Source organism: Tachysurus fulvidraco, chromosome 8 (assembly GCF_022655615.1).
Source record: "Tachysurus fulvidraco isolate hzauxx_2018 chromosome 8, HZAU_PFXX_2.0, whole genome shotgun sequence".
NCBI classification, from domain to species: domain Eukaryota; kingdom Metazoa; phylum Chordata; class Actinopteri; order Siluriformes; family Bagridae; genus Tachysurus; species Tachysurus fulvidraco.
This window is the reverse complement of record NC_062525.1, coordinates 10,234,728-10,256,313: the sequence shown is the minus strand read 5'-3', so window position 1 is coordinate 10,256,313 and position 21,586 is coordinate 10,234,728. Positions and strand designations below refer to the sequence as shown.

The following is a 21,586-nucleotide window of genomic DNA, read 5'->3' as shown; positions in this document are numbered from 1 at the left end:
AAAACAGGACAGGAACAGACTGCAACACACAGTTAAAACAGCAGAAAAAATAATTGGTGCCCCTCTGCAAACTAGAAACCGGGCAAAAAAAGAATTACTGACCCTTCACACCCTGGACACAACCTCTTTCAGCTCCTCCCTTCTGGCAGGTGCTACAGAACTCTGTTTACCAAAACTGCCAGACACAGGAACAGTTTCTTTCCCCAGACAATCACCCTGATTAACAACTCACCACAATTATATTCCCTGGTTCATATCTATAAGTACTGCATTATCAGAACTATCAGTCATCACATCATCCGTATAGGTTAAATACTCAAGTAAACTCTTTATCGTACCTGACGCACGATACTGTTATCTGCACTTCCATGCACTCTCACTCTTTACGTACATCACTGATCTGTCATATACTCATATATTCCTATTAAATACATACTGGCTATAGTATATCACATTGTCTGTATTGTCTCGTATAGTCTGTTTTGTCTTGTCTTGTGTTTTTATTTTGTCTTGTCTGTTTTGTCTTGTCTGTTTTTGTCTCGTCTTGTCTTGTCTGTTTTTGTCTTGTCTGTTTTTGTCTTGTCTTGTCTGTTTATGTCTTGTCTTGTCTGTTTTGGTCTTAAATTAAAATTATGTGACATACAGCTATGACCCATACTCAGAATTTGTTCTCTGCATTTAATCCATCCAAAGTGCACACACACAGCATTGAACACACACACAGCAGTGAACACACACACACACACACACACACACACACACACACACACACAAACACACACCCGGAGCAGTCTCTTCTTGTCTTGTCTGTTTTGTCTTGTCTTGTATAGTCCAAGCTGAATGTATAGTGTTATTTATGTCTGTACTTTTGAGAGTCACCAACAGCTGGAACCAAATATTCCTTGTGTGTGTAAACACACTTGACCAATAATCCTGATTCTGATGGTTACTAACCCTTAACCCTGTCTACAGGCAGCACGGACAGATGTGTTGAATTCCTCCAGCACAGCAGACGGCGCTAGAAAGTTAGACATGTTACTGATTTTACTTCCTGTCTATGACTACAGGCAGAGGCTCTCTGTCACAGAGGTCCGGCTAGCGGCTTATTCATTTAAGCTAATCTCCATTATTTATTAAAACTCACATGAGGATAATTTGACTGGTGCTGTGGTTGTTGTGGGTCGGAAAAAGGCAAGGACACACAAATATACTGATCTGGTAAATTTTCAACAGTATTAGTCGAGGAAATGGAGAGAACACTAGTTAGCTAATCAGTGCTAAATTTTAAGAATGCTATGTTGTCAAAGATCCTGTTAAATAACGTCGGTATAAATGTTACACAACGAACATATTAGTATCTAAACCATGTATTTGTAGTATTTTGTACGACCGAACCGTATTGTAGTTGTATTGTATTGTATAAATTTAACACGGTTTTCTCTTGAGGCCTTGGATTATCTTGCTAGCTAATTTGGCTAACTGTTTAGCCTCGCAGCTAGCTTTATTTTCATCATATTTATGATTATTTGTTCTTTTTATTTTTACTTTATTTCCCATATTCAGGGGCTATCGTTGACTATTGCCGGTGACAATAACCGTGTACTTAACGTGATTAAAGTTAAAGGGTCGATAAGTAAGTAAATTAACCGATATACAGATTAGCATGTCCACATAGAAAGGGAGGTTCTTGTTAGCATTTCCGTGTGACTTGGCACGTCATGTTGACCCTTTGCCTAGATACACGTGTCAGCCTGCCGGCCGAGGATAAAGGAAGTCCTGGAGTCTTCAGTGATTCATAACCAAAGCGGTTTCACTATACACACAAGTAGAATGTTGAGTTTCTAAGACATTCCTTCTTTTGTTTCTGATGTTATTTCAGGTTTCACTGTCACAGAGCTGATCACAGATTCCTAGGTAGTAGTTTTTATACCAAACGCAGCTGCAATGTCGTTTCTATTTGACTGGGTCTTTAAAGGCTTTAGCGGTGTGCTGCAGTTCCTCGGTAAGTTTTTATACTGTTTTCTTCTCATTTATTAAACGCACAGTCGATTAAAAATGACTTACACACCTTTCAGATGAAACCAAATAAACGTATCTTGTACTAACAAAGCGTTTAGTTTATTAGTAACTTTCCTTCTTCTTTGTCACAAGTAACAAAGAGTTCAAATAACCTGTGATTAGATAATACAAGCATGTAAGTAGCTTTAAAGTCAGATTAGTTTCTTTCTGAATGTGATAAGACTAAGTAAATATAATTGTATGGCTTTATTTCTGTAAATCTAATGTTAATTGGAATATTTTGACCCTATTTAATACCTATCTCACATCAAACCTTTCAAGTGCGGTTTATTATATGAAAGCGATTCGAGGATTCGTTTTAAAAACACTGAAAGGATTCTTAAGTTTTTTTACATTTTTCACTTGTCGCACTGGATATTAAATGCACTGATTGCTGACGTCACCCATGGTATACAGAGAAGTATATAATCATATCAGTAAGGTACCATCTTTGCCCTTTGAACTGCAATTTTTCACAGCAGCATTCAGATCCTTGTAGTATTCATACAATTTGTTTGATATTTGTTTGTTCTCGGTATGTCGGTCGATCTTTGCCCGTTATACGTGTAGTGGTGTCCAAAAGGCTGCGTGCCCTACTATTTTGCATTCATTTTAAATTTAATATGTCAGTTTGCATTATAAATTATATTACTGACAACAGCTCGGAGGCCAATCCTTAAAACATTGACAGGAACCTTCTCACAGTTTCTTAGTATTTATTATTTGTTTTTGTTATGTGTGCTCAAGCTGGCATTGTTTCAAACTTTATGATCTATTTGAAATCCATCAAAGTGTCATTTGAAAATGTGCTTTTATATATATATATATTATGTATGAATATTACGGTATCTGTAACTATTTGCCATTTTGGTCTAAACAAGACTTTCTTTTTGGTTTATTTTAAACACAGTTTTTGTTTCTTAAGCCTTATTGTTCGTTGTCCTGTTACAGGACACCCACATTTCATTTGTAACCTTTATTGTGGGTAAATTATATTAAAAAACAAGATGTGATTTGATATTCCTGGGCACTAGATTAGTGTACGCAGCTATGTCTTCACATGAAGTATCATGTTTTCTTTCTTTCCATTGGAGGCTTATACAAGAAATCTGGGAAGCTTGTGTTCTTGGGCTTGGACAATGCTGGAAAAACGACTTTACTCCACATGCTAAAAGATGACAGACTTGGACAACATGTGCCTACACTACATCCTAGTAAATCTACATTCTCATCATTTAAACACATTTAAACTCATTAATGTGTTTCAGATAATAATCCAAGATTTTATGTCTTTTTAGCCTCAGAAGAGCTGACGATTGCTGGAATGACTTTTACCACGTTTGATCTTGGTGGTCATTTACAAGGTACCGTATTTTATTGGCATTAAAAATGATTCTGTTCAAATTAAGAGCTCATTAACATCAGCCTTATGTTATTGTCCTGTTGTTCTTGGTGCAGCCCGGAGAGTGTGGAAGAACTACCTCCCAGCTGTGAACGGAATCGTCTTTCTGGTCGATTGTGCAGATTATCCGCGGCTTATGGAGTCCAAAATTGAGCTTGATGTGAGTTTTTACACCTATTTACGTACTTTTACTTACTGCTGAAAGTATGGTTTGAATATTTAAAACACACCTCAATCTTTGTCACATGCTCAGGCCTTGCTGTCAGACGAGACCATATCAAACGTTCCTATCTTGGTGTTGGGGAATAAAATCGATCGGATGGAGGCAGTGAGTGAAGGCAAACTACGGGAAATGTTTGCCCTCAATGGACAGACCACTGGAAAGGTCAGAATCTATGACACACTTGTACATATTCAGACACACTCGAGGAATACAGTAGAGTCCGTACCAAACATTGTACCAAAGATATTTTTTTCCATAGCTTGTCTTTTTTTTTAAACAGGGTTAGATGGAAGTTAATCTGCAATCTCAGTGCTGCAGGCCATAATGTATGCACTTACCATGCAAATGATCAGCTCTATAGTAGTATTGTTTTCCAGTGTCTACTGAAGTCAGAATCTCTTCCCACCGCTTCAGTTCCTTTCACAGCAGTTGGTGCTTGAAAATGGAAGAAAATTTTCACTTTCGAATTGTACATTATGATATTAATAGGAAAGAACACAACTTTGCTGAGAAAGTGTTTTATTCCTCATTTTGCAAACCCAAGGCTTTTACACTTTTTTAAACATTTATTTATTAAATAGTCAACGTTTAAAATACCAGGACTGCAGACTCCATCAATATAAGTTCAGTGATAAAGAGCCCTTCATCTCAACAGTTATACATTTTTTTTGCTCTTATTTCTGTTACTTCAAGCTATGGATTGTGTGACCTGTCTGCTGTACAGTTCCCTGTGAATTAGCTGTTACTATGAAATGACAGCCTGTTGTCATGGAGCATTGTAATATAAACCTGTGATTCTGACTCTGCATTTGCTGTTATAGAAAACACTTTCAGATCAATCTGATTTGACAGTCATAATATAGTGTAAAATATACACTTAAATCTTGAGACAGTGAAAGGAACATTAGCAGCTCATCAATTTTCAGCTTTTGGTCTAATTACATGATTTTTGGATCTGCGGTTTATGAATTGCCGTGTGTGTGATATTCATCCTTAGTGTTGTGTTTTTCAGGGAATCGTATCATTGAAGGAGCTGAATGCACGTCCGTTAGAGGTCTTCATGTGCAGCGTGCTAAAGAAACAGGGCTACGGAGACGGGTTCCGGTGGCTCTCGCAGTACATCGACTGAGTAACAGAGGTTTCTGCATAAAAGGATTCCTACCTCTGAGCGATGAACGTTAAGAACAGAGAGACTTGAGACCCTGATAAAGGACTAAGGAAGAACATGTATTAGCATGAGAAATAGTTTTTAAAAACTAACACATACACACACACACACACACACACTATTCTTGTCACCTTGATCATTCAACTCAAATTATCATTTTATGACATTTACAGTATTAAAGTATTTATAAATATGGTTTGGGCCTAATAGCTATTTATATCACATACCTACACACACACACACACACCCTCTCTCTCTCACACACACATACACACAACAGTAGGCTGAACATAAGCGTAATGATGAGCATCATACTATTGAACTATTAAAATGATGGAATATAAACTACAGAGTCTCAACTACAAGCCGTGGTTCTGTATTTAATAAGTAACATTGTCATCAACGTGTTTCGCATTAAAACGTTAACATTTCTGCTCCACATGACTGTGTGTGAAATGGAAGCGGTTTTCTTTTCCGCTAAACTTTTTTCCGATGCAAACACTTACGTAATGTCCCGCCTGCGTGTTGCCCTTTTCGCACGATTCACACAATAACCTGTAACTTGTGATCAAAACGCGACGATACGGCCAGCTTCTTAACGATCCTTTTAACCGGTACATGTTTATCTTTCTCTTCAACCTTATACAATCATTTATTCAGGTATATAATGTCATATTGTAGATAATGTTCATATTTTGTTGTAAAAGATCAGTGAAAACAGATTCATAAGAGGCTGCAGGGATTTTATGATTATCCACTGATGGGAGAGTACATGCAGCTGTGAGTAGTCTATAAAAGTGATTGTCATCTCTCCATTTATTTTGCACAATATTCTTGTACGTGGCAGTCTGTTTGTTATTCCAATTCATAACTGAATTCACCCATATTTAAAATAATTGTGTAAAAAAAAAATCTATAAATATTTTGAACAATCTGATTGTGTTTTGTGTATTGATGAAATCATGTACATTATAACCAGAACACTTGGGCGTAAACCTATTTAGAAAGAAGATTAATCAGTCTTACTTTAAACGTAGATTTAATTGCAAAGCTCTCCACATCACAGCAGTGAGAAATGCCATGAAGTATTAGATCTTCATAGAGCCACTTGGAGTTAAATGTCAGTACATGCTACTGCGGTGCAGTAGAAATATCTCAAGTGAACTGCTTCCTTTTTTGTCAGGAACAGCGTATATATTACTGACTGTGGATTCTTAATTGCATTCGGATGTGTGTCAAATAAAAAACGAGCAGCTGATAGATAAGCCACTGGCAGAGCATTTATAAGAGATATTCAGGTCAAATATGATGTTTACAGTGAATTAAGTTCTGCATATCTTGTTTAATAACTAATACTTGGTTATGATTTTCCAGGCTGGGAAAATCATCCCTGAATGACTAAGCTTTATAATGATCATATGATCTTCAATGATCTTCAATCTTTTATCAATAAAAGAAGAAATCAATAATAAAGAATATTACCCACAATGCTGTTCAGCTGATGTAGCAGCGCTTTAATCTCCGAGTCTGTCCAGCCCTTCCACCTTCTCATCTGAACAGCTGCCTCATCCTCAGCTGTTCAAACAGTTCAGGCTCTGAAGCTTCAAATCCAACGTGTTTTTCATCATGCTGTGCCAAGTCTCAGCCGGTAATCGCTGCAGCTCATTCGGTGAGCTGCAATGCATTCTAAAACTCTTTACAAGTAAACAAATGTTTACTCGACACCACTAAGTTTAGAATGCATTCCTCATTAATATTACAATGTTTTTGGTTTGAAATCTATTGTTTCTTACTAAACACCATTTTAAGTGCTCTAGCAGCCACTAACATCTTACAGATACATCATAACCAAGTGACAAATTAGCACCAGAATTGCTAAATATTTCAATATAAGGGTTTCAGGGTTGACCTTTCCTTAACGTGGACTATTTTTTTAAAAACGTCTGTACAATAACAGTGCCAATACTTAAAGTAGTTGCTGTCAGTTTTTCGACCTTTTATGGACCGTATGCGTTAATGTTTCCCATTGCATTAATTGTTTGTGTTCCATTGTGGAAGTCAAACAAAGCTCTCTGTAGTTTTCACCCTGGATCAAATGAGTACTACTGTTGTGTTCTGTCATAAACACAAACAGGCAACCTAAGAGTTGACCAACAGCTGAAAATCCACTTTAATGAGACCAATTGTTTTTTTTTCCCCCTCAGTCTAAAGACGAATTCATTATTTTTGATGGTGGATCTGAAACCAGGTATCACTCGTAAGAAGGGGTTTATTTTTAATTACATCTGAACAGCTAATGAAAACCCTGGATTGGTCTCTGAAATCTTTTCTCCAGGGTAATCACACCATGAATCTACTGGAACATTTCTTACAGCCAAATCATCTCATTAACACTGTTGAAATGGCAGCATTATAAAGAACAGCCGCATCTTCTCCTGTCCTTCAGCAGCAAACTCTTTTCGGGATGTAGTAGGTCAGTGATTAATGTGTTGGACTACCGATCGGAAGGTCATAGGTTTGAATCCTAGGTCCACCAAGCTGCCACTGCAGGGCCCCTGAACAAGGCCCTTAACCATCAATTGTTCAGTTGTATAAATTGATATAAAAATGTAAGTCACTCTGGATAAGTGTGTCTGCTAAATGACAGAATTGAAATGTGACTACTGTTCACTCACTGGTTTATTAAGAACTCTCAATGATCCTTGCATGTTGTTAGAACACAGAAATGTGCAATTTGGTTGTTTTCAAATACCTGTCAGGCAAACCAAACAAGTCTCGGAGTCCAGGAATAACCAGTAAGACCACGTTTCATCAGCTTATTGTGACGTAGCCCAGAGTACATCACAACAATCTCTTTTAACCTGCACAAAAATCTAATATTAAACCACTAACATGATTCGTTTCACTTATTCTTTGTCGTTTATCAGCACATGTAGACAACAAATTGAATTTGTGGTTGGACCCCAGAGCTTAAGATCTGATTAGATTGCTTTCTCAGACAGCACAGAAATGCTTTCTATACGGACGCAGTTTCATTATTCACCACAAGGAGCAGCTGAAGACCAGGAAGGTTTCCCCGCTTGGCTCAGACAAAATTGCCAGCATCTAAACAATATGGATGTAATCCTGTTATGCAAATCACTTTGCACGTTTTAGCCTCGGGTGGTTCAATATTTTGATCTGCTTACACGATAGCTGAAAAGGCAACAGAGATAACGTTTAATGAGAAACCAAACAATAAAATGATTCCAGTGCTGGTTTATTATCAAATATCAAACACAGTGAGAAAACATGTCACGAGCTGAGCTAAGCAGCAATGAGTACACAGTAGCAGCTCGGTGTTAATGTGAAGCGAGAGAACGTGTGGAAGGGGGATTGTCCTTATTTCTGTCCCAAATCTGTAAAATTTTGGTCTTTTCTATTCTATTCTATAATGTTTCAAGCTTATAATGGATTAAAGCTTGGAAGAGAGATGAACACACACACTGTAGTAGCTACACTGCTAACACTGCTAACACTTGTATTTACCTGAATACAGTTAAATATAGGTAACATTGTAGCTGTAGGTAAATACAGCACATTGTAGTTGCTACACTGCTAACACTGGAAATGTTACCTGTATTTACAGGTAAATACCTGTATTTACCTGTATGTTTAATTTACCTGTATTTACAGGTAAATACAGTAATAACGTTTCCAGTGTGCATGTTCGTCTCTCTCCTCCAAGCTTTAATCCAGTGTGAACTGATGTGGATCATCAACTAATCACAATCTCTGTAATTCTCAGACATTCTCTCACGTTACATTAATTAAAGCGCATCGAATCCTCCTATTCCAGCAGTTCTGTATAACACCGCATGACCGACTTTACATAAGTAAACAGTGATGACAAGCATAATCACAATAAATTGAGGCAGATAGCTAGGTTTGTACACTGCATGTTCCTTTTTTATGATGTTGTTTGTCTTAGAATTCATGAAACAAAGCAGCAGCGTCATTTGACTTTGACCTTCACAACAGAATACGTGTCATTATAAAGCCTTTACAGTGCTGCTACGCTGTGTGTAATGTGTTCATCACTTCTAAACATTCCTCTAGCAAATCTCCATAGCAATAAATAGTCCTTTTATTATGTTTACATGATGTACACATCAATTCTGCTTAATATTCCTGGACATTTAAACTCTTAGTTTTAGGTTGTTTCCCTTCAAATTGAGAATGTTTCATTTAAAATGTCACAATATACAGTACTTATATTCCCATAGACATGTATAACAATCTAAACACAACTTAATACATTAGTAACATTAACTCTTTTTTTTTTCGATTTTAAAGCGGACATCATGTTTGGACTGTTGTTATGTCACTGTCTTTCACAATTACTCACAATGAGATGAAGAACCAAAAGCGGTCACATTGGAGAGCCATAATATTCAACATTCATTCAGGAAATGTACATTCTTCTTAACTGACATGCAATTACTGTAAAAACTATAGAGCCATCTCACATGTCTTGCCAAAAGCATAAGAAAATCACTCGTCTTTGAGTTTACAAATTTCCAAGTACAGTTTAAAGAAAACGCAGAAAAAGACATTCAAGGAAATGAACACCAACGAGCAACAAGATCATCATCGGAAGATGTAGTTGTGTGTACATATTGTGTGTATGAAAATCGGTGACTGGTGTTATTATGGTCATTTCTATCCATCAGAAATGTGGTAGTCGTTCTGTTATTTCTATAAATATGTAATTAATGTTAGAATAGTAGTTATAGTATAGTGGACAGAAATAAATTGTAGATCATTATAAGAAAATCTACAACAACCTTGTGTTCATAACCGTTTAACAGAGAGAGTTAATTAAATAAATTAATGAATTATATTAATTAAAAGTTATCGATGATTCTCTTAAATCAGTGGCTGTTCCTCAGCACAGCAGAGCCACTTCCTGTGTAGATATTATACAAGCATACTGTAATCCATCTTACATTAAATTCCTCTAAATTAAAGTCAGAGTTTAATGTACTGATCTAGAGCTCAGCTTGATAAGCTTCTCAGTTACAAGCAAGCATGTTCCCATGTCTTACTTTTTAGCAGTAGTGCAGATTTGCATTCACATCACTGTTTTCGATTGGATTAATGATTAACACATTATACTCAGCACATTATGTCACTACAAGCGAAGATAGGCAACGTGATTTAATGCTTAAATGTGATCATTTCAAGTTCAAATGTCTTATTAGTATTTTTTAAATATACCTGATCAGATCTGTATGTTTTAAGAAAGCATCAGCATGAGAATTCAAAGAATAAAACCGAAACCCATAATAAATGTGTCAAAATCGACCATTAAGCCTTTCCAACAGCTTCCTTCAAGCAATATGCTATTTAATTGAATTAAGATTGATAACAAATGGGCTTCAAGGAGCACAAGTGCAATGATAATGGTGAACTTTGTCTACCAGATGTATCCTCCATCATCAGTCTCTTCTGGTTCAGGCTCCTCTTCTTCTTCAGCCTCTTCTGCATTTTCCTCTGTCTCTTTCTCTTCTTCATCTTCCCATCCTACTCCACTGCCAAAGTCTCCAGAGTAGCCCACTAACTCGTCTACAGGAGAGAGAGAGAGAGAGAGAGAGAGAGAGAGAGAGAGAGAATGTGTGAGAGTAGAGACAGTTTTTTGAATGACTAAAAACAAAAACAAACTATATGATACAGACTGTATCCAATATTAATTAAAATGCTCAATGCAACTTCTTACAACTTGTATCTTATCCTGAATCCAAAAGGTAGATTTTACAAACACATCATTGTATTTAAAGACTATCTACAGCATCATTTTCAGTATTTTTAAAGCAAGCTTGGTGTTGTGATCATAATCTGCTTTTTTTTTTCCAGAGATGGTCACATGTTCACTAATTGTTATTTATATTGCACATAGTGTTTACCGAATATTTTGAAAATGCGAATCATCCAATCTACACATTTTGATTTTTGTTTTATTTAATTTTAGGTCAAATGCTCTTTCTTATGCAACCCTCCCATTTTATCCTTGGGACTAGCACTGAGAGTTAACCCCTCAGTGACTGGGTCTGTTCCCTGCCCAGGAATGGAACCCAAGCCATGGCACTGAAAATGCGGATTGAATATTTTAAAACAATAATGAATAATAACATTATTATTATTATTATTATTATTATTATTATTATTATTATTATACAAATTGGGTTAGCTTTGATCAAATGATCAAGTGCCTAATTACCAAACAATGGTTGTACTGCATATATGTCACTAACCACAGTCAGGCTTGCCGCGAACTCGTGAACCGGTGACCTCAGTGCCATGTAGATCAGCACACCAGCATTCTGCTCTACTCTGGTCACACTGTAGCTTCCTGTAATATCCATCTTCATCACAGCTCGGGATAAACATACCTACACAAGCAGATCATTTTAAATAAATAAAAGCGTTTTTCTGTATGGTTGTTGGAGCATGATGTCAGCTATGCAAATGCACAGGTTACTTGTACAGCAGTCTATATTATAGTAATATATTTGTCTGTATTACTGTACTGTCAGGCTGTGAAGTCAGAGAAAGATGGGATGCCTGAATGGCACTTCAAGATTACAAAGAATTTTAAAAAATAAGCTTATTGGCAGCCAAAGAAAGACTACTGTTTCCTGTTGTGGCCTGCAGCTAGAGCAAAGGGTTCTGTTTTGATCCAAGCTGATAGCAGGCTATTACTGATACTGTGTCCTTTAGCAAAAAAATGTCTGATTTAAAGGCAGACATACAAATTAATACGCTCAAGTAACTGTAATCACGTAAATGATTTACTCTAACTTTAATAATATAAAAAAGCAATTTTAATTCAGGTTTACATCATATATGAATTGAATGGAATATCTGTAGACAGGGAGATGTCACTCCTCCATCTTCTGTAAAGGGACGGACAATGTTAACAAACCAGTGACAGCATTATGACTGGTTCACTGTTTGTGCTTCCTGAGGGGACATCTGTCAATGTAGCTCAATGTAGGTGTCCTGTACACTATCTAAGACAGAATGCAGGGAATGACAGTGTGATAAAGAGATATTGTGAAAGACAGACCAAGGGAGTGATAGAATAATAAAAGTACTGAAGTATCACCATGCTATTTTTTTGTTGTTGTTCATTGGAATACTATTCAAGTAAATAAATATTCCTCATGCTAACAACACAAACACACAAAATGCTCCTATGAAATGTTGAGATTCTCTCTTGTTCTCTTTTTAGTTGTCCCCATACACCCAGCATAATTAGTATTAAACCATAGAAATGGCCAGAAATCAAGAAACTCCTACTTGTTCTTTCTGCTGTCCTATTCCAGAAAATACACAACACACACACACAAACACACATACACACACACTTGCACATGGTTATAATTTATGATGTACCTGGTTTCCTCTTGGCTGCCTCCTTCACTTGGAGTCTTTCAATCTCAGCCAGACAGGGGGGCTCTAAATGACAGAAAACATCTCAAATGTGACAATTTAAATGTATCAATTCCCAGAATAGTCTTTTTGTAACTCAACAGCATCAGAATAATATAGAAAATATCAAAATGAAAGAGATATTTCTCCTCCATAAGATAAAAGAGATCCTGAATCAACTTACTCTCCCTCCAGAAGCAGAGACACCACTCGGCCATGGAGACCTTGCTATCGCGGTATGAGTCGCAGGAGTTGAAGAACGGTCTGATACACACCTCATACTTCTCCAGGTTTATAGCAGCCAGCTCAGAGTGGTCCAGGTAGAGGTCATTGCTGGTGTCCAGCTTGGAGAACATCCAGCCAATGGAGTCCTTGCAGCCTGCCACCAAGTTCTTCTCTGCAGCAGGAGCAGGAAGAGATTAGTGCATAGTGTGTAGAATAACATAGACAGTCAATGTGTGTGTATTGTTACTGAACGTTAAAGAGTGTTGTGAACCTGAAGTCGTTCCTGATCCCTGTCTACCAGAGCTGTTCATTCTAGCATTGCCATGGAGAAGCTGGAACCAGTCCCTGAGTCTGTCCCCCAAATCTGCCAAGTCCTGACCTGTGCAGCTCTCTATAGAGAGAAAAGAAGAAAGAATGAGTAAAGAAAATCTTTCCAATGTTATTAGTATAGCACATTTCACAACAGACAATGACAAAAAGCAGCTTTGCTGAAATGTGGGAGTAGATCTAGACCCAGAGTAAGCAAGCCAGAGATACAAATCACAAATCACAATGCACAAGTGTGTAATTAAAACTCTGTAAAACTCGCATCAAGAAAATCATTCCATTCATCTTCTCCACTTTACTTGATAGTCTTAGTGACTGTTGGGAGAAGGTAAATAGTGCAAAAGGATCATCAGTTTCTGCTGGCAATACTTGAGGACTGTGGTACTTACTGTTTTTATTCATAAAGCATATATATACAACCATATATATATATATATAAGTATATTTCCCAGCCTAGCAGTTGTACTCAATGCAGATGTAAGATGTGTGTGTGTGTGTGTGTGTGTGTGTGTGTGTGTGTGTGTGTGTGTGTGTGTGTGTGTGTGTGTGTGTGTGTGTGTGCTTATTCACCTGCTCTGGAAACAGAAGGTGTTTTTATCTCAGGTAAGTCTGAATGCATGTCTGTGTGTCTATGTGTGGTTGTTTCACCTGCTTTGGATACAGAAGGTGTTTCTGTCTCAGGTTTTGGAACAGGTTCACCTACACATGGACATGGGCCTTCACACTTAGCAGCTAGCGTTTTACCACTCAAACAAGCCTGCTGCTCTAGCTTGCACTAGAGAGAGAGAGAGAGAGAGAGAGAGAGAGAGAGAGAGAGAGAGAGAGAGAGAGAGAGAGAGAGAGAGTTTAAATTATGATTTGATGTGAATAGAACATAGTATGTTGTCAGTTTATCATTACAAATATACTATATACATTAATCCCTAAAATATGTATGTAATCTATGCATTTCTGTATTGTTCACAAAAAACACACACGTAATATTAAATGATGTGCGTATATATTTATGCTGCAGTTGTAGAAGAGCCAGAGGGTCTGTTTTTGTGTGTGTGTGTCTGTGTGTGTATTGGAATATATCTGCGGTTAAGTGTGTGGACGTGAGTGTGAGAGAGCACTGCTGTAGCTGAAAGCAGCAGTTTGATTAATAGCCTTTGATGATTTGAGTGGCGGATCATTCACCTGCTGCCGGATTTATTGATTTATTGTATTGTTTTTAATTTCGACCTTGTGCACGAGAGTTATAAAGCAAAATGCAAGTGTCTTCCATTGCACCTTCTCTTTCTCCCTTCTTCTGATTCTGGATTCGTCCCAAATCCCCCCCTTCACTTCTCTCTCAGGCTTATAGCTCCAGACAACCTTATAAATATTTTATTTGTTTCCTAGTTGAGCAGGATGGGTAATGTAAAGTACAGTGCTAATGTACCATTTTGTGGTGTATCTGTGAGATTAGAATGTGGATTTGCCTGTATGCGTACCTGTGAAGCATAGTTATGTCCATCAGATCCGCACACAGGGGTCGAGGCTGACAGGGGACACGGTTTACAGCTGTTTACTTGAGGTTTCGGTTCGGGCTGTCTCATCCTGCAATTCACCAGAAAAGATGATCAGTGGAATATCCTGTACATTAACACTGATCTGAATATCAGCTCAATATATGATTATAACCATTTACTGTATCTTTAAAGGTACATAATTTCATGGTATTGGCATATCCAGAAGATCTACATGAGTTGTATTTATTAGACCATTATCCTATTAGCATTGACAGCCATAAGGACTGAAGGCAATTGATAACATTTAATTCCTTGTACAACAGCTTATATCTACAAAAATGACCCATGATGTGATCACATTGTTTCAGACTCCATCAAAAGCTAATGGTGCTGAGAGAAATAACCAAGCAATATCATTCTCTCATCTCTCACTCTCAATCTTTTCCCAGCTCACGTTCAAACCCAGACATGGGGAGAGATAAACGCCCATTGCTACAGATATAAACTCTACAGGCAATGATGTTTCAGGCCATTAGGCTTAGCAATTCCATTGTAGCTTTTTAAGATGTTCGCTTGTACTCTAAATAAATGTGGCAAACACACACCTTAAGTACACACATAACACAGTTGTTACCTCACATGCTTCCAAATGGATAGACATTTACAAAAAAGAAAACAGACATACATATAGTGATGCATTATAACATTAATAAAAAAAAAGATATTCAAAATTGTTATTTTTTTGCTTGATGTTCCATGTCTGAAATATTTTCACAAGAAAACACAATACTGCAAAATTATAGAACTAGGAAACCTAGAAACAAAGAGAAATACAATCATTTATCAAAAATGCATTTCTGAAGATATATTTAAAGTGTATAAAATCAGCAGTTTATCCCTAATGAGCAAACCTTGAAAGGAATCAGACTCCATCCTCATCTGCATGACACCAGAGAGTGTAATTATAAATCATTTCATTTCTATAGTTATGTACTATACTATATATTTACTATATAATCTACACATTGTGCAATTGTTATATTATATTAAAAATTCTGGTTTAACCACCAGATAAAAAATTCCTACTAGATTTTCTGTTTGACTAGAGCAGATTTTTTTTTTGTACTCGTGTGCATGTTGATAAATGCCAATCCCCCGTAAAATGCCAAATCTCCATAAAAGTCAAAGCTCATACAAGGCAAAGCTCATAAAATGACTAAAACAATTGCTAAATGAGCATTAAATCATTTAGTAATGCAGCTCAGCCTTTGCAGCATCAGCTACTACACAAACCACATTAACTCCTCCTCCTTTTTACAGGGTATCATTACTGTTGTCCTGCTTAAAATAGCTACTCATATTTGTTTTAATTCACGATTTTGTTCTGGATTGCTTTCCTTCAAATTATTTAACAACCTCCACAACATAATCTGTATGCCACCAATTATACAATTTGAAACCTATCCGTTAAGACTCCCGTAAGCGAGTTTCCTAATACACAAACATAGGAATTATTTCCATGAATAACCTTTATTGTATAACTGCTCCTGTGAATATTTATGAATTCATATGCAGCTTGATAAATGAGGTCTATTGAAGGGAAATCCATAACCAAAATCTCAAGCAGACACAGAGTTTCAAAACTAAACACAAATAACTTAGAACAAAGACAGACATAGAAACAAAAACAGACATCTACACTATAAAAAACCTGTTTGAGAAAAAGCTGTTTCAGTAAACAGCTTCACACAACAATATAAATCCACCAGAGAAATACAGAGGCTTTAAATAGACAAATTAGACACGGATACCGGTGAGACCAATTAATTACCATAGCAACCAGGTGCCAAAAACAGCAAACAATTACCATATAAGGAAACTAGTGGGAAAACAGGAAGCATTGAACAAAACATGAAGAAAGGCCAGGGACAAAATCAGGACTGATATAATTCTGTTTAAATTACTATTCCACCACCGAAGCACAATTATTTGATTATCTTACTATTACCGGTAATGACTATGATTAACACGTTCCACAATCTTAGGTGTCCATTTAATTCAATTCAATTCAATTTTATTTGTACAGCGCTTTTAACAATAGGCATTGTCTCAATGCAGCTTAAAAAAAAGAATAAAAATGACAAATGTTTAAAATGAAATATATTTTTATCCCTAATCAGCAAACCTGAGGCAACAGTGTCAAATAAAATCTGCCTGAGATAATATGAGGAAGAACCTTGTTTAATGAAAACAATTTTTTATGTTTGACTGCTATGATCAAATCTCTGAATAATTCGTTTTTAATTGGTTAGTAATCTCTAAATCATTGTACATTTCTGAATACTTCTGACTGTGTTATTGTTTAACATAGTAATATTTAATGTTTTTTCTTGTTCACCCTAAAATGATGGATTTACAGAAATGGATAATTTAGGCTATTGTAGCTGGAAAATTATCTGTTATTTTCAATAGTTTTCAGTAACCACTTCGCTTTTTTTATGTACAGTAATGCCATTTGACTTGCCTGTGTTCCACTTTCTTGCGATTGATGCACAAGGGTCTCTGATAGTTCTGGGACACACAGACTTTGTTCCAGCCACATTTCACCTTCTGACACGGGTCCTTGGTTGTGTCCAGACCTGCTGGGGAATTAAAATGTATTATAATTACTAATAACATATCCTTTAGTATGGCATTCTTCTCACACCTAACTAGAATCAGAAGTAGAAAATTGTACTATCAGAACTTGGATACTAATAAAAAGTAATAGAAATAAAATGCACCAAATTATATTTACATCAGGTTTTAGATCCAGTCAGAAGCTACACTTAATGAAACACAAATCCTAAATAGCATCTTCACTCAGTCTGAATAAGAATGATTTAAGACAATAAAATAAAGCACTTTACTCATAAAGTGTGTGCAAGACCACACTGTAAAGCATGGTCTATCTTTTGAGAAAAAGTGCTATGTTCCAAATGTGTGCTGGAAACACAAGCAGATGAAATATTCTGAATCCTGTCACACATTGTACCGAAATCTAGGCACTATATAAGCATACATGACCAGTCGTTTCTCATCAAAACATAAGCACTCCTCTTCTCTTTGCCTCAGCTTTCATTAACCATGTTGTGTAGAAATATCTCAATGACATAGTGAACAGAGGGAAACTAAAGCTGATGAATTGGTTGGAATTTCGAAAGCGGGCACCATCATTCCTGAGCAGCTTTCTGTTCGTCTGATGCTGATGGCTTATATGATAAACCGCTGGTGGCTTGGTGAGGATGGATTGTGTGTTGTTTTTTCCTGTCTGTCACATTCCTTTTTCTCATTGCTGTCACTCTGAGGGTTTAATAGTCCTCAGCCCACTCATTCTGATGGAGCATGGGACTCCATATGCCAGCACGCACAGCTCTTATTATTCAACCTGACAGCTCGCTCACATGAGCAAAGCTACTAACTGGTTTCTGGGGAGTTTGTGATTCTCATCTGGAGGAACAGAAAAAATCTAAACAGATATAGAATCGAAGAGCTACAACCAATGTTAATTGTATTATAATGGCTTGAATATGACAGCATAATTGATTTTGTTTCTTTTTCACTTAAACAGCACTTTTTTTCCTGATATTATATTCTATAATTTAACACAGCTACACATTCGCAGACAAGATTCATGTCCATACAGTTCGATTTCTATATGGACATTCAAATATGGTTCACACACAGATTTTGATCTGTAATAAGCAAGCTGGAGGCGAGAGAAGGAAAAAATTCCCTCAAACAACATGACGGCAAAATCTTTTGCCAGGTAACACTGGTAACTTATGTAATCTAAAGTGAATGAACAGAAGACCCATCAAGGTATCACGTTTTTCAAAAAAGCAACTGTATTTACTAGACAGCAATCTTTCAACAACTATGTATTAAACAGTAAAGTAGTAATCAATGAGCCATCATGTATGCATTGACATAATTCATTTACAAAGGGATGGAGAATATCATGAGATAAATGATCATATCACCAGACATCACATCTACAGTACTGGATTCAACACAACCAGGATGTATTATGAAGATGATGAATAATGATCCTGAAACATATTCCATACACTCAATGTGACTTCAAATCAGACTGCTTTATTTGAGAAATATATATTTAAATGCAGAGGCCCAGTGAATACCAGTGAAACAAAAACAAATGTTGTCTTACCAAAATGGAGCTATATATTGTTCTAATACACTGCAGTAACAGCAAGGTTATCATGTCACAATCATGATCCATCTATGTGGCTCGTACAGTGTTTAAGAAAAAGAGAATTTGGAGAAGGAGTACACAGGGTTGCAGTTACATATGTGTGTATTCTAATTATTTACACTTCCTGCAAGGTTAATGTCACTACGAGTAGAGAACTAACTTGCTTGTTTTACAGAACACCTTGTGCTCTCCTTATGGAACTAGTGTCCTCGAAAAAGACAGTATAAATTTGTTCTGGTGAAACACTGAGGACAGTGTAACATCCACCTTGGGTGATAGTAAATTTAGTAGTGATTTAACAGTGTGCATCATGGATTGAGAAAGCATCATTGTATTGGCATGCAGCAGCATGTTGCTGTGAGCACAGAGTAATTTATATCAGCACTTTAAAAGTTCATAAAATTCTAACATGTCCAACCTTTTCCAATTACTTAATATCCTGGAGTTCAAGGGAAAAGGGTAAATTGTTTGTGTTGCCAAGCCCCAATGGAGTTAAATGATGGACATGACCAAGGCCCAATTTGTAGGCTTTGCTTGCTCAAATGCCATTGCAAGAGAGAGGTAAAGTCTTACACATTTAACCCCGATGCTTGTGTAAGTCTTTGCTGCAGAGGTTCAGGGGCCACTGAATGATTGATTGATGACCAACCCAAAACATAGGGGTCTATTCCAAAGTTTTGGTTTTTAAGACCAAAACCAGTTGGTTGTGTTGACTGAAATAGTATATTCACTGCTAAAAAAACAAAAACAAAAACAAAAAAACAGGCAGTAGTGATTGTAGAGGAGCCAGAGTGACTGTACATAAATTTTCTAAATGTTTATGGATTTCACAGAAAAGAAGCAGTTCTGCATATCAGATGTACAAGCATTGGGTTCTGATCATAGATCTGCATTAATCATATTTCACATTCCAAGTGCTATAAATCACAGACAATCACCTCACTTCTTCATAAACAGAGTGACATAAGAATTCAAAGATCCTCCCTCTATCATCCAGGATGTACATCAAGTGTGCATGTATGTCCAGTGTGTGAGCCTGTGTAACATAAGGGATTGTGGGCAGCTAAATGTCAACCACAAGAATAGCCATACAGTCGGGGCAGTTCACTGGAATAAAACTCAATTAGTGTGCGATGCAAGCCTTTCTGACAAAAAAACAGAGCAGCCTTGATTATCAAAGCAGTCACTGAACTGTAAATGACTATACATCATCCACATGCAAATTTTCTGCATCTGCTGGAAATGTTGGCAACAGCAAGACCTGTATAAAATTAGGAAAGCTGCATCTCAAACAATCTCAGTGGTGGTTGAATGCTCGGTGCTTGATAGCCATATCACAGAATCCTGTATCAGTGAAGACAGAAGCAGTGCTCCCTGAAGCACTGGTCCAGCCCCTTTTTCCTTCGGGCCATGACAGATCTTCCTGAGAACATGAAAGAAGTCCTTAGAAAAACCCACCAGCAAAGCTGAGGAGCTGTATGGATAAATTTGAAAGTGTAAGAAAGACAAAAGGCTCAAACATCAGCATATCAAAATGATAGCTGTGTGGCTAGTGCAACATTCCCAGTATCCCCTAAGGAGGTCACACATACTAGTGAGAAGAGAGTTTATATAGCAGTGTTTTACAGCAGCTACCACAAAGGCACACATTTCAAACAATGTGTAGATGGGCCCAGAAAGCTCTAGATATAGGAAACCAACTGCCTACCAACTGGGACTGACTGGCAGTTTGTCTCTCAATGCAAATAAACTTGTAAGAACATTTCTCAAAGGTGTGAAATATCTTCAATCTCCATCCAAAGCAATGGTCTTACAGCAATACCAGGGGCATGGTGCTAGACAACTGGTTATAGGCCAAAATAAGTCATAGATTTAATAAGAGGAGTGACAGTGGCAGACATCTGTGAAACAGTGACATGGAGAACACCATCCCCATCAACAAATTCTACAGACTTAATGTTGTCGTCACATTCATGTGCTCTGTGGTGATTTTGAATGTCTTTGGGCCTCAAGCAATGACAATATGCAAAACTATGCAAGTAATTCACATTCAATAGTAACCAGTATTGATTGCTTCTCCTCAATATATGATGCTTAGGAGACTTTGGGTGGGTCTTTTCAAGTAAGATCAATATCATAGAAGATAGAATATATTCTCAGGATAGTAAGTTATGTATTTATGTATGGTTCTACAGTTAATGGGAGAACTCTCAGGCTCAGTTACTCAGGCTGAACGGCTCAGCGTTAAGTGTGACAGAGGTTCACAGCCGAGGTTGCAGTCATGAAGTAACAAAAATAACTGGCTTGATTTTTTTAATGATGTTACACTTCTGTGTTGATTGATGCAGAGTTTTGAGACCATGGCCAACAAGTCAAAGTTAAGTTAATGAGAATGGTACAGAGATTGGAGTGGAGACAAAAAACATTATTCACAAGCTTAATTATATTCATGGGCTCAAGTTCTTATTTAAAATTTTGAAATAATAACAAAGCTTGTGCCAAGAGAAACATAACATTTCCTACCCCAAATAGTATATCTGAAATACATCTTATCTTGTATCTGTTAAGTGGCATACAATGAATAGAGTTGAATAAAGCTCACAAAAGCTTCTTGTCTGGATTGTAATTGGGGTGTTTCCATGTATTGGCCGGAAAGTGCTCTCTGGTAGCAGTTGTAGCTTAAATAATGCAACATCAATTACTTTTTTAGTGTGCCATGTCAATTTCAAACAAACAAAAATAAAATTTTGAACAATATCAAATGATCGGTTTTCTTTATTCAATGACTGGCATATGAATGGCAGCTACAATTAGTAAAGGGTTAGCTAACTTAAGTTTTTGATTCCATTTTATGATACTGAAAACAAATCTAAAACCAAATAAAAGAAAGATGATAGAAAAGCAGCTTCAGCATACATAATTGTTGTATTTTCCACTGAGACAGGAGATGTGTGTACAGCAG

General features: G+C 36.8%; 2 protein-coding genes across 7 annotated transcripts in view; one reads left to right on the top strand and one right to left on the bottom strand.

Annotated features, from left to right (window-relative positions):
• Nucleotides 1–1,043: 1,043 nt before the first annotated feature.
• On the top strand, nucleotides 1,044–5,785 carry sar1aa (secretion associated, Ras related GTPase 1Aa). 3 transcript variants are annotated; one of them, XM_027177722.2, is made up of 7 exons: nucleotides 1,044–1,191; nucleotides 1,880–2,002; nucleotides 3,153–3,272; nucleotides 3,357–3,422; nucleotides 3,517–3,620; nucleotides 3,714–3,845; nucleotides 4,696–5,785. In XM_027177722.2, exons 2-7 carry the CDS (start codon nucleotides 1,945–1,947, stop codon nucleotides 4,810–4,812), a joined length of 597 nt encoding a protein of 198 aa, XP_027033523.1. In that variant the 5' UTR covers nucleotides 1,044–1,191; nucleotides 1,880–1,944; the 3' UTR covers nucleotides 4,813–5,785. The 3 variants fall into 3 exon arrangements, with proteins under 3 accessions (XP_027033523.1, XP_027033520.1, XP_027033521.1); XM_027177719.2 differs by having other exon boundaries at nucleotides 1,067–1,218; XM_027177720.2 differs by lacking the exon at nucleotides 1,044–1,191 and having other exon boundaries at nucleotides 1,651–2,002.
• Nucleotides 5,786–8,094: 2,309 nt separating this feature from the next.
• The window catches only part of LOC113662688 (testican-2), a 37,674-nt gene continuing 24,182 nt past the window's right edge, over nucleotides 8,095–21,586 (bottom strand). For 2 of the 4 annotated variants that reach the window (XM_027177758.2, XM_027177760.2), the window contains 8 exons: nucleotides 16,894–17,011; nucleotides 14,352–14,457; nucleotides 13,525–13,651; nucleotides 12,821–12,940; nucleotides 12,509–12,721; nucleotides 12,289–12,351; nucleotides 11,145–11,282; nucleotides 8,095–10,458 (listed from right to left, as the gene is read on the bottom strand). In XM_027177758.2, coding sequence (XP_027033559.2) covers nucleotides 10,310–10,458; nucleotides 11,145–11,282; nucleotides 12,289–12,351; nucleotides 12,509–12,721; nucleotides 12,821–12,940; nucleotides 13,525–13,651; nucleotides 14,352–14,457; nucleotides 16,894–17,011 — 1,034 coding nt within the window. In that variant the 3' untranslated portion in view covers nucleotides 8,095–10,309. The remainder of the gene's footprint in view (nucleotides 10,459–11,144; nucleotides 11,283–12,288; nucleotides 12,352–12,508; nucleotides 12,722–12,820; nucleotides 12,941–13,524; nucleotides 13,652–14,351; nucleotides 14,458–16,893; nucleotides 17,012–21,586) is intronic. The other 2 variants (XM_027177759.2, XM_027177761.2) reach the window with 1 other exon arrangement.